Source organism: Microtus oregoni, unplaced genomic scaffold (genome assembly GCF_018167655.1).
Source record: "Microtus oregoni isolate MIOR12 unplaced genomic scaffold, Mior012 000011F_ref0000422, whole genome shotgun sequence".
NCBI lineage: Eukaryota > Metazoa > Chordata > Mammalia > Rodentia > Cricetidae > Microtus > Microtus oregoni.
The window spans coordinates 1938469-1952109 of record NW_024543070.1 but is presented as its reverse complement, the minus strand read 5'-3'; the positions used below and the strand labels follow the sequence as shown (position 1 = coordinate 1952109).

The 13641-nt window shown below is 36.6% G+C and overlaps 1 protein-coding gene across 11 annotated transcripts in view; it reads left to right on the top strand.

The window, feature by feature from the left end:
- LOC121453278 (casein kinase I) overlaps positions 1-13641 on the top strand; it is an 88695-nt gene that overhangs the window by 44171 nt on the left and 30883 nt on the right. For all 11 annotated transcript variants that reach the window (XM_041659898.1, XM_041659899.1, XM_041659893.1 and 8 more), the window contains 2 exons: positions 1855-2003; positions 4157-4391. In XM_041659898.1, the coding sequence (XP_041515832.1) occupies positions 1855-2003; positions 4157-4391 (384 nt within the window). The remainder of the gene's footprint in view (positions 1-1854; positions 2004-4156; positions 4392-13641) is intronic.

Below are 13641 nucleotides of genomic sequence, written 5' to 3'. Positions count from 1 at the left end.
TCTTGTGAGCTGAGCAGAGGAGAGTGGTTTATACTCTGAAGGTAGTAAAGGGGAGGCAGAACAGTAGACAACACATGACTGATTAACATCTCAAGAACAATTGCAGTGGGTTTTTGATCCTACTGCACGTACTGGCTTTGTGGGAGCCTAGGCAGTTTGGATGCTCACCTTACGAGACCTGGATAGAGGTGGGCAGTCCTTGGGCTTCCCACAGGTCAGGGAACCCTGATTGCTCTTCGAGCAGATGAGGGAGGGGGACTTGATCGGGGGAGGTGGAGGGAAATGGGAAGCAGTTGCGGGGAGGAGGCAGAAATCCTTAATAAATAAATAAATTAAAAAAAAATCAGATAATGTCACGTCACTTTGTGTGAGGATTAGAGCAGAGGGAGGGAATTTAAGCACAGTGCTGAAACTAGCCCATGTAGAACATTTCTCCTGGTTTCTTGAAAGGTCAGTTAAACAAGTCTTATATTTGTTAACATGGAACTTTATCTTGGATGACTCCATTTTGATTGTTCTCTTAAAGCATGGTTGAATAGAAGAGTTCAAATTGTACGTTTTTGACTTGTTCCCAGCTGTTGGTGGAATAAATTCACTCTCCATTAAGTATGATGCTAGCTTGTAGTAGATCAAAGGTGTGCTTATTAGACTTTACCAGCTTATAATCCAAATTATGCTGAGAGTTGTGTTAAATCTTTCTTTTGTATTATAAAAAATGATTTTCCCCCATTCTATTGAATGTGAGTTATATTGGTGGATTTTAAAAATGTAACCCAATTTTGCATTTCTTAGCAGACTCTTTGTGGTATCTTACTTGGTTTTATATGTACAATATAGTCCTATAAGTCATTCCCATTAAGATGTCATCGTTGACTAAAGACAGTGTTGACCCTTAAGTATTTTTTTCATTTTGGGTAGCATTTGAAAAACACTGACAACAAAATACTAACCATATAGTAACCCCGATTATTGAGACTTTATTCAGAGATTACTCTCTACAGCTTTATTAGAAAGTGGGTGGTGAGTTAGAAAGAAGTAAGAAACTCTACATTCTGTCCATTTTTATATCCTATATAGTTGACAGACTTTGATCTAATTTACTTACCTCTTACACTTCAGGAAGAACAAACTAAAGAGTGGAAATGTTTTACTATAGATTGTTAAATTGAGAACATAGAGATTAGTAATTTAGTGCTGCTGGGATCAGATAAGGTTAGACCCATCTAGACCTGCACTCTGCCTTTTGATTGACTTAAGATTTGCTGATAGGGACTGTACGTGTGTGTGTGTGTGTGTGTGTGTGTGTGTGTGTGTGTGTGTGTGTGCGTGTGTGTGTGTGTATTATACTTCGCCACATACATATCCCTAACTATAAGGGTAAAAGGGTGAAGTCTTAGGAATTTCCCATACTTAAGGGAAGATATTTGGGTTGATCTTGGTGAGATACCAAGCATGGAGTTATTAAAGACAGCAGTGACTACCTAGTTCAATAAAAGTAGTAGTATCTTTCCTACTGTTTAAGCCTCTCTTTATTTAGTCTCTAGAAATAGAAGGTTAATAAAGCTTAGCAGGTGAGAGTGTAGAGATATAATAAAGTACTTTTTGTATGGTTTCAGAGACACAGCTACTCTACAGGTGTACTGGGGTACCATGTGCACATCGAGGAGTGAGTTTAGAGAAGAAGGAGGTTTAATCAGAAAAGATGTTTTTTTTTTTTTTTCCTCCTGGAAAAAAATAAATTTACTGTTAAAGTGCTTAAAACTAGGAAAATTAAAATATTGTTTAGGTTTTCCAGGTAAAAGGCTTAGTATATAAGATGATGGAATTATTAAATAACTTTTTCTTTTTTCCTAGATGGTATACCTCAAGTTTACTATTTTGGCCCTTGTGGTAAATACAACGCTATGGTGCTGGAACTGCTGGGACCTAGTTTGGAAGATTTGTTTGACCTATGTGATAGAACGTTTTCTCTTAAAACGGTTCTTATGATAGCTATACAACTGGTAAGTAAAGCAGGGTGTTGGAAGTTGCTTGAGCAACTACATAGTTCTTTGATCACAAGTTTCCCCCATTCCTCTGTCTTTCCCTCCTTTTGTCCCTTCCTCGCTCTATTTCCCAGTCTCTCTATATATTTTGATTATTTTTTTAGTCTCAAACTTCTATATAGTGTATGTTGGTCTTGAACTACTGAATTCCTGCCTCTGCCTCCTGAGTGCTGGTTTTATAGGTGTACATCATCATGCCTGGTGTTTATAAATTTAAGTAAAAAGTTTTACTTAAGCTTTTTGACCTTTTCATATGGAACATTCGACTCATATAATAGAAATGGTTTTTGCTTTTTATTTTGTCTTTCTAGGATGCATAGAATGTAAAATTACTGAGTCAAGTTCATTTTAGTTGTATCTAAATTAATATTTTAATTGCTTTAAGGACAGGATGCATACTTCAAGGGTTGGTGTTTTTATAATACATGTAAGATGAAAACTTTGAACCTTCAGAAACAGAGATCTTAATCTTGGAAGTTGACTTTTATGACCCAATAAAAGAAGAAAAGAGTTAATGAGCAGTATACTTCAGTATTTAAATTTCTGGGAACCTATGAGGAAACATTGGAGATGAGCTTTAGACAGTTTTGACATAAATGCAATATAAGGATGCTACAAAAGTCCTGAAATTGTTTTACTCACATAGTTATTAATTCTACTCCTAGAGATTTATGTTGGAAATATTTAGGTCCCTTATTGTTTTATGTACAGGTGTAGATAGAATTGTAAAATAATGACTAACACCTTATGGTGTGAGCTAACAGGGTGAATTAGGTAACAGTCATAAAGTCATATATAGCTGTTAAAAACTGCATTAAAAGAATTTTTGTGACCTAGAAAGTGCTCATAAGATATTGTTAATCAAGGCATGGTCACAGGAGTGTGAGCCACAGTTTGTTAATAAACAGATTGGAATGGTCCGTAGACTCTATGTTGACATGGCACTAGTAACCAGGTTTGCCACAAATGGAACATTTGCCTTGTATCTAAAGTTCTGTTCTTTTGTATGGTAAACATTGTTTGAGAATCTGAAAAATGGTTAATATAAATATGATGGGGGCGAGTCTTCTGTTTTGTGTTAATTTCATTGGTTAAATAAAGAGACTGCCTTGGCCCTTTAATAGGACAGAAAATTAGGTAGGCGGAGTAGACTGAACAGAATTCTGGGAGAAAGAAGCTGAGTCAGGCAGTCGCCATGATTCTCCTCTCCGAGGCAGACACAGGTTAGGATCTTACCGGTAAGCTACCACCTTGTGGTGGTACACAGATTATTAGAAATGGGTTAATCTAGATGTGAGAGCTAGCCAGTTAGAGGCTAGAGCTAATGGGCCAAGCAGTGTGTAAAAGAATACAGTTTCTGTGTAATTATTTCGGGTAAAGCTAGCTGTGTGGAGCTGGGCGGGAACGCAGCCCACCGCAGCTCCTCACTACATAAATATGCTATATTTATTGTTTATTTATTTATATATAAATATAGTATGTGTATATATGGTTGATACAAATATTTGTGTTTATATTAATAAAATTAATATATGCTTTATTATTATAGTTGAATTCAGCATTTTCCAGTTTTAAGATTTTAAAGTGTTTAATGCTAGGAAAAATGAAATCTCTTACGAAAAAATACTGAATAATGTTAATTTTTAATGCTAATTTTATCAGGTAAAAAAATCACATTTTTAAGTTTTATTTGATTATAAAAATTGCCTGAATGTTGAATTGAGGAAGAATAATGTTAACTTTAAGAATGTATCTTTAGTTTTGAATTTAAGGTTTTTATTTTTAATCCATAAAGATTTTTTTTAAACTTTATAACCTAGCATGAAAATAGTGATTGAGTTTGACTTGCTGCTAGGAAATGCATTCCTAAAATCCAGACACTTTCATTTATCTGTGACCATAGCAGCAAAGACAAACATTTTAAGTCATAAATGGATATATGCTCTTTGAGGAACTGAAGATTGACATCTTTTTGACTTTAAAGGGTTGAAACAATTTCTAATTGTCTTTTTATAATGTTACTTTTATTATAAAAGTTGTCATGTTTTTGTCATGATTTTGTTTGCTAGTGAAAATCTAAAATAAAAATCCTTTTCTCTTTTTCCACTAAGATTTCTCGCATGGAGTATGTCCACTCAAAGAACTTGATATACAGAGATGTGAAACCCGAGAACTTTCTAATAGGACGACCAGGAAACAAAACCCAACAAGTCATTCATATTATAGATTTTGGGTTGGCAAAGGAATATATTGATCCAGAGACAAAGAAGCATATACCATACAGAGAACACAAAAGCCTTACTGGAACAGCTAGATACATGAGCATAAACACACATCTAGGCAAAGGTATGTGGACTTGGTGCAAGTATGGAAGCTAGAGTTCTGCTGTGTCAGCAGTGTAGACTGCGTTTCAGGGTTTGCAGATTAAAACAGCTCATACTGTAGTTCTTGTTCACCACATGCCCATAGTTTTCTTTCATTTATATTTTGATAATACTTTAAAAATAAGGTCGTGTATATGGTAAATGTTTTCTATGATAGCTTGAAATGCCCAACCTTGATACAGTTAGGGAACCCATTTGAATATTTCTTAATGATATGAAGTAATGCCCAATTTTATTATAGCTCCTATACAGCTTGCCAGGTTAGTAACAACCTTACTAATTGGGTATAATGCTAATAACATTAGAGCTGGTACTAATGCTGGCTAGAATATTTTTCTTAGCTGTATGGCTTTGGACAAATTATTAATTTTAAAAATACACTTCATATGTGTATAAAGAGTAAAATATCAACCATATAGTGTTTTTATGTTTTTGTTTGTTTGTTTTTTCAGTTCAGGATCATAATTGCTACAGTGTATTATTTGTTTTATAGCTTTAGTCATTTTTTAAAAATTCAAGTCTGTGTCCTGTCCTTTCTTCATCTTTCTTTATAGGTTTTAATAATTTTTCAGAGCAAGGGCATTATTTTAGAATGTTCTTGGTTTGGGTCTCTTAATTTTTTTCTTGATTAGCTGTTGGCATGCATGTTTAATACTCATCTATGAGGAAGCATGGAAGTCTGGGTTTTTTGTATTGTGTCAGGGTCATTTGGTGTGATATCCAGCTGGGTCTTTTCAGTTATTGAGGTGATATGTGCTTAGTTTCTCCAGGAAAGTATATTTTCCCTTGACAGCTAAAAATCATGTTGTATGTAGATCTTTGAAGTTACGTGAGTATGTGATTCTTTGAATTTTTTTGAGATACGGTCTAACTTTATAGCAGGAGTGTAAACTAACAGTAGCAAAATTGCACTTATGAAGTAGAAAATAATTTTATGGTTGGGGGGTTACTACAACATGAAGAATTGTATTGAAGGGTCACTCCATTGGGAAAGTTAAGAACCAGTGACATACAGTATAAAATAAGATGTCAACTGGACCCTAGGAGCTGTCCAGTCAACATCCAACTTCCAGTCTTTGCTTCACCTCCACCAGCTTTTCTCAGCTTACCTGGTGCAGACTGCATGTCTTTGCTCTGCTGCTCAACTCTGAATTATAGCATTTGGCTTTGTTGCTGGCAGTCTGCCAGTTAACTAGCCTCATGGTACTTTCTCCCTTAAACATCTGTACTGTGAGAAATGGCAGTCTGCCTCTGCCTTGAAGCACAGCTTCAGACATAAAATGATAAAAGAGGCTTTATTGAGGTAATATTTTTGGTGAGTCCTTTCAATAGCAAACTCTCCTGACAGGTTAAAAACACAATTTGGTGTTCTTCTAAAACCAGTCACACCCATTTTTGCATGTGCATTGTCTGAGAAATGCTCATTTCATGGGAACTGTTACAGACTATTTCAAAATAGCTAACAAAGTTTCACAACCATTTTATTGTAAAATATGACATCACTGCTTCCTTATGGGCTAATGTTTTTTTTTTCTGTAAACAATGGTACATGTAGCAGTTTTCTATTTGTAGAAAAGGCAAAGTAAGTTTTTGTCATTGTTAGGAAAGGCCTTCAGAGCTTGGGAGAAGTGGCTTTTAACTCTTGTAGGAATGTACAGACAGCAAATGCTGTAAGATTTACTTTTCAAGACCTACTTAGCAAGTCTAATATAGATGGGTAATGAGGAAGTGCTTGTTTGCCAGCACACATGAGTTCTAAAGTAGCATGTGTTTGGATGCACTCTGTACATTCTGTCATATTGTGATGCTGTGGACTTGTGTATTTCATGCTTCTTAAATTTAAAAGTACATGGCTTGGTGAAGAGTGAGAAACCAATAAAAAAGGAAGAGGACCGAGAGAACGTGACTCTTGAATGTGATTTTTACTCTATGTGTATCTGCTTGAAGCCTTCTCAACATTCCCCGGATCTTAACAACCCAGTTTTCTCCATATCCCTTCTCCTTTCCTTCTTTTCCATGCTGCTCTTTCCTTCCTTCCATTTTTTTTTTATTTCTTTTTCTTTTCTTTGCTCTTGCAGTGCTGAGAGTCAAACTCAGGCCCTTGCACCTGCTATGCAATTGCTGAATTGACGAACTGCCTCCCCAGCTTGTTAGTGATTACCTTTAAGGCATGAGTAATTGTTGAAGAGAGGCCACTTGTTTGTCCCAGCCACCCAGAACCGAAGTAATCACACAGAAACTGTATTAATTAAATCACTGCTTGGCCTATTAGCTCTAGCTTCTTAATGGTTAATTCTTATATCAATTTAGCCCATTTCTATTAATCTGTATATTACCATGTGGCAGTGGCTTACTGGCAAAGATTCAGCATGTCTGACTCCAGTGACTCCATGGCGTCTCTCTGACTCCACCTTCTTCTTCCCAGCATTCAGTCCAGTCCTCTCTACTTACCTAAGTTCTGTCCTGTCAACAGGCCAAGGCAGTTTCTTTTTTTTTAATTTTATTTATTTATTTTTATTATTTATTAAAGATTTCTGCCTCTTCCCCGCCACTGCCTCCCATTTCCCTCCCCCTCCCCCGATCAAGTTCCCCTCCCTCATCAGCCTGAAGAGCAATCAGGGTTCCCTGCCCTGTGGGAAGTCCAAGGACCACCCACCTCCATCCAGGTCTAGTAAGGTGAGCATCCAAACTGCTTAGGCTCCCCCAAAGCCAGTACATGCAGTAGGATCAGAAACCCATTGCCATTGTTCTTGAGTTCTCAGCAGTCCTTGTCCGGTTTTATCCCATGCTTTTTCAGACCCAGGCCAGCTGGCCTTCGTGAGTTCCTGATAGAACATCCCCATTGTCTCAGTGTGTGGGTGCACCCCTCGTGGTCCTGAGTTCCTTGCTCGTGCTCTCTCTACTTCTGCTCCTGATTTGGACCTTGAGATTTCAGTCTGGTGCTCCAATGTGGCTCTCTGTCTCTGTCTCCTTTTATTGCCTGATGAAGGTTAATATTCAGGAGGATGCCTATATGTTTTTCTTTGGGTTCACCTTCTTATTTAGCTTCTCTAGGATCACGAATTATAGGCTCAATGTCCTTTATTTATGGCTAGAAACCAAATATGAGTGAGTACATCCCATGTTCCTCTTTTTGGGTCTGGCTTACCTCACTCAGGTTAGTGTTTTCTATTTCCGTCCATTTGTATGCAAAATTCAAAAAGTCATTGTTTTTTTTTTTTTTTGGTTTTTTTTTTTTTTTTTTTTGGTTTTTCGAGACGGGGTTTCTCTGTGGCTTTGGAGCCTGTCCTGGAACTAGCTCTGTAGACCAGGCTGGTCTCGAACTCACAGAGATCCGCCTGCCTCTGCCTCCCGAGTGCTGGGATTAAAGGCGTGCGCCACCATCGCCCGGCTTAGTCATTGTTCTTTACTGCTGAGTAGTACTCTAATATGTATATATTCCATACTTTCTTTATCCATTCTTCCATTGAAGGGCATCTAGGTTGTTTCCAGGTTCTGGCTATTACAAACAATGCTGCTATGAACATAGTTGAACATATACTTTTGTTGTATGATAGGGCATCTCTTGGGTATATTCCCAAGAGTGGTATTACTGGGTCCTGGGGTAGGTTGATCACAAATTTCCTGAGAAACCGCCACACTGCTTTCCAGAGTGGTTGCACAAGTTTGCATTCCCACCAGCAATGGGTGAGTGTACCCCTTTCTCCACAACCTCTCCAGCAAAGGCTATCATTGGTGTTTTTTATTTTAGCCATTCTGACAGGTGAAAGATGGTATCTTAAAGTTGTCTTGGTTTGCATTTCCCTGATTGCTAAGGAAGTTGAGCATGATCTTAAGTGTCTTTTGGCCATTTGAACTTCTTCTGTTGAGAATTCTCTGTTCAGCTCAATGCCCCATTTTATAATTGGGTTGATTAGCCTTTTACGGTCTAGTTTCTTGAGTTCTTTATATATTTTGGAGATCAGACCTTTGTCAGTTGGGGGTTGGTGAAGATCTTCTCCCAGTCAGTGGGTTGCCCAGGGCAGTTTCTTTATTCATTAATGGTAATCATAGTGTACAAAGGGGAATCCCACATCACCTCCCCTTTTCTGTTTAAATAAAAAGGAAGTTTTAACTTTAACATAGTAAAATTACATATAACAGGTATCAAGCAAGACTTACAATTACAATATTTATAGCTACTTTATCTTTTATCAAAGCTAAGGAAAACTATAACTATAAATTCTTCAACTCCATCAAAGACTCCTGAAGGATATATTATTACCTAAGTAAACAGGAAGTACATTGTAAGCAGCTTCCAAACTCTAGAATTGACAGAGACATGCACTGCCTGGAGAGTCACCCAAAGTTCTTCTGTACTCTTGGGGCATCCATCTTCATCTGCCGGCCCAAAGTATCCAGCAGACTTTTCCTTGAAGCAGGAATTTTCAAAGATAGTTTAGTCACTTTCTTCTGTATCCTGCAGAATGTCTCGCAGACTCTTTTATGAAGCAGGGACCCCAAAGGAGGATCTCATCTTTAGGCAAGTTCAGCATTCATTTCTCTGCAGGTATTGCATGTCTAGCTAAGCAGTTGAGGCAAGAGCAGGTTTTTGCTCATATGACTAAACACTCCATAAGGATCTTCTTCGATGCTCGTCTTCCTCTTGAAGTAGCTTGGTGCTACCAGGAGCAGATGTGTCTCATTGTCATTAAAAATCTTAAGTTTTTAAACATTTTAAAATGCCATATTCCGTAGTGTTTTAAAGGTTTGAAGAATGCCTATCCATCTGAAATATATCTCTATACATCTAGAAAATCTAACTAACATGACTATAAGCTTGATTATTATAAACGATTATCTATTAACCTATATTTCTTAATTATACATTACATTTTTAAATGAGCTACACAATCAGAGTACCTTAATCAATAGCAGAAATATACATATAAGAAAATTGACCTTAAATTTGTATCAATAAACTAAGATTCATACAATGCAAATCTCTATAACATATCCCCCTTTAAATGTAAACAAACAATTTTAAACAATATTTAGTAATATGGGCATAGTTATTTCCTATGGTAATAGTACTTCCTGCTATTTGGGGGTACTGCTAATTAGGTCTTTCGTGGTGTATCCTGTGTGCTAGGTTCATCTCAGTCAGCAGTTAGCAAAGTATTTTCTTTGTGGGGGTGTTCACCGCAACCTTTTGGGGGCCTTGTTCCCTGAGACCATATTGGTCTCGAAGTAACCCACAGGTTTTCCTTTTCTGTGGAAACAAGAAAACCTCTTTTCCAAAGCAACATATACTTAGACCCAAATTTGGAAGTCATGATACCTTTATAATATACATGTTGGTTTAGCTTAGCAGCCCATACAATGAAATGTCTCTCTGTACTTAGCTCATTCATAGTAAAAAAATTCAAAGATAACACAATAATATACATAATCCAGACTTTCTAAGAACTTTCCATTTTTACATGGCTTATTTTTCTTTTCTCCTTTTAATCTATGACTATCTGTACTCTGTCTCTTTAACGACCTTTTTTCTTAAACCATTTACTTTTTTAACTCTCTATACTCCTTTTCTTCTCTCTCTCAAGCCTATGTACATTTATTCAACACTGTGTCTCATTTAGCGTTCTTTTATATCTGAATCTGTCCTTATTGTGTTATCTGTAATTCTTTACTGTCCTTTTAAAATGGTAAGCCCTTCTTAAAACTTAAGCTGCTGCATTACTAGGTCAAATATGGTGCTGTGTGCTTGCCCCACCCAGTCTAAAACTTAAGTTTGCACCATTACACTGATATATAGGGTACTGCCTGCTTGCTCCATGGCAGAGCTTCTTGCACCTCTGAGCCTTGCACCCCATCTCCAGGCATAAACCTGGTCCACGTTGCCATCAAGCAAGTTGCAGCACATTGTTCACAAACCCCATCCAAATACTTGGTCTCCTGAAAGAGCCAGAGGTTGCTCCGGCAGCACATCCCAGAAAGCCTGCATTCCAAAACGGCCCAGCTTTTTTCTGCAGCTGCTCCTGATTCAGGAAAACCTCTCTTAAGGGAGCTGCGGCAAGCCACCAGCAAACAACAAAAAGCTGTGTTAAACTCTATATTTTTTTTTAGTCTAGAATTCCTTTTCAAGCCTTCTCAGGTTTTACATGGATTTAGTTGGTCACATGGGCGCCAGTTTGTTGCAGGGTGGTCACTTATTTGTCCTGACCGCCCAGAACTGAAATAATCACACAGAAACTATTTATTAAATCACTACTTGGCCCATTAGCTCTAGCTTTTTATTGGCTAACTCTTATGTTAATTTAACCCATTTCTGTTAATCTATATATCACCACGAGGTCGTGGCCTACCAGCAAAGTTTCAGCATGTCTATTTCCTGTGGCTGGCTCCATGGCATCTCCCTCATTCTGCCTTCTTCCTCCCAGTATTCAGTACAGTCCTCTTTGCCTACCTAAGTTCTGCACTATCAAAACACCAAGGCAGTTTCTTTATTCATTAATGGTAATCACAGCACATAGAGGGGACTCCCACATCAAGTAATTATTTCAGTTGTTTGCGTTTCTCTATTTACATGAAAATTCAAAATAGAGTCTTGGTTATTGGACCATTTTATAAACATTTTTCCTTTTGAGGATTAGCAGAGCATCATATTTAATCAGAAAGAGGTATTTCCACCTTACTATCGATGAATAGTGTAAAAACCACATTAAATAGCTTTTTATTTTTATAATATCTGTTGATCTTAATATGGTATAAGGTCATTTATGCTCAGAAGACAGACAGGGTGATTTAGTTATATTTTTGTCTATCTACTTATGCCACTGTCCAAAGTGAACACCTCATAAAGCCGTGTGACAGATGCGGCTTTCCACTGTGACTTGTTATTTTTATGCTGACTTGTTTTATGTTAGCTCTAATTAAGTATCGACTGTTGAATAGCTTTTTAAAGACTTTTGCTTTGAGGCTAATTGTTTTAGTTTTTTGGATCACTCTTCTTCCCTTTTATATCTTTCTTGTTGAAATAATTGAAGTTAAATATTCTCTCTCTCTCTCTCTCTCTCACACACACACACATACACACACACTAATAAATCTAGAGAAAACACATATTTTTATTTTTTGTGACTGTTTTTGGCTTTGAGTTTTATTTTGTCTTATTTTTACCTTGACTGTACTTTAATGAATTCTTCATTTCTAAGTTTTAGAAATTTGTATAATAAATTATGACTTTGAGGGAAATACCCAATTTCAAGCAGGTTTTTTCAGTTAAGTACTTTAGAAGAAATGTAAAAGAACCTAATAACCTGTGAGAGATCTTTTTCATGAAACAGAACTCTTGCAAGCTTGAAGGGTGTTCCTTAGTTACTCTAGTTCAAAGAGAAAGCTTTCTTGTGACTTCTATTATTTCCCACTTGGTGACCTTTTTTCTCAGTGTCACTTGGTAAAAGAACACAAAGAAAGCAATTATGAAGGTAGAAGGGGTTTAGGTTAAGTTTTAGTAGTTGGCTTACTTTACTAGCTTTTATTTATGGCTTGAATTTATAATGCCTTGTAGATTATGAATCTAATACTATCCTTTGGTGGAGTGATACAGGTGAGGTCACTGTATGATAGAATAGAAGTGGTTTTTTTGTGCTGTTTCTTTAACAAAGAATCCTATTGTAAGGCTAAAATTATATATATTATGTGTATGTATACATATGTAATATAGTCTATGTGGACGGGGTGTTGTGGTGCATTATAAAGGCCATAGGACAATTTAGGGGAGTTAGTTCTTTCAAGTCTTTGTCAGCATATGCTCTCTCTCTCTCTCTCTCTCTCTCTCTCTCTCTCTGTGTCTGTCTCTCTCTCATTCTGGTAAATTTTTATATTGATAAATTTGTATATTTTCTGAGTTTTGATACTATTGTATAAAAATGTTAGTTTTTAAATTTTTTTGATTGTTCATTGCTAGTATAGAAATCTGTCTGATTCATATATTGATTTTGTTTCCTGAAACTTTGATAAACTCACTAGTTTGCATATTTTACAGATTACTTAAAGTCTTCTGCATTGTTTGTTTATATTGTTGATAAAAATAGCATTTCTTTTTCCAAACTGGACAGCTTTAAAATTTTTGCTATTATACTTATTATTTTATGCATGCATATGTGTGTGGGGGTTGCGCATGTCATAGTACTCATGTGGAGGTCAGAGGACATCTTTGTGGGGTTCATTCTCTCATTCCTTTATGTGGATGCTAGAATCACCAGGGTTGTTCCATTGAGCCATCTTATTTGTCCCCAAATACACTTCATTAATTAAATGATGTTTTTCTTGATTTTTTTTGTACTGTCAAGAATTTTTCCATTGGGTATGGTGGCACAGACCTTTAATCCTAGCACTTGGGAGGCAGAGGCAGGTGGATCTCTGTGAGTTTGAGGCCAGCCTGGTATAAAAAAAGAGTTCCAGGACAGCCAGAGCTGTTACATAGAGAAACCTTGCCTTGATAACACCCCCCTCCAAACAAAAAGAAAAAAAAAGAAATTTCCATATAATAATGAATAGAGATAAAGTAGTGGATATTTTTAGTTTTGGTCTTGACCCTTAGACAGTGTTTCTTATAATTTAACTTAGGCCAAGTTTATTGGCAGTAAGATTACAAAGTCAAGTCCTATCTAGGCTAATAAGTGTAAGTTCAAGGTCATTTTGGAAAAGTTTATGAGAACTGATTTCAAGTAAAAAGCAAACAAGGGGAGAAAAAAATGGAAGAAGAGCTGGGAGTTTAGCTTGTCTTGTATCCCCAAGGCCCTAGGGACCATACTCAAGTACTACATAAAATGAGTGAAAAGACTAAGAAAAAAAAAAGAATGTTACAGGTTTTTCATAGTTGTCTTTTGTTGGGCTAAATAAATCTCTATAACTTATTTTGCTGAATTTTTATTTAAAACAATGTCTTATGGTGCTTAGGATCAAGCCGAGATCAAGCTGGGAAACAGACAGTCACTGAGACATTACTGTGGTTGCTGAGAATTTTTATGATGAATGCGTGTTAGATTTCTCAAATGCTTTTTATATCTCTGAGATGATCATACAATTCATGGCTTTTAAATTTTAATTACTAGTGTGTGTGTGTGTGTGTGTGTGTGTGTGTTATATGCATGTTAGTGTGCAAGTATGCAGTACATGTGGAGTCCAGAGCAGGTCATCAAGGCTTTCCTTTATTGCCTCATGAT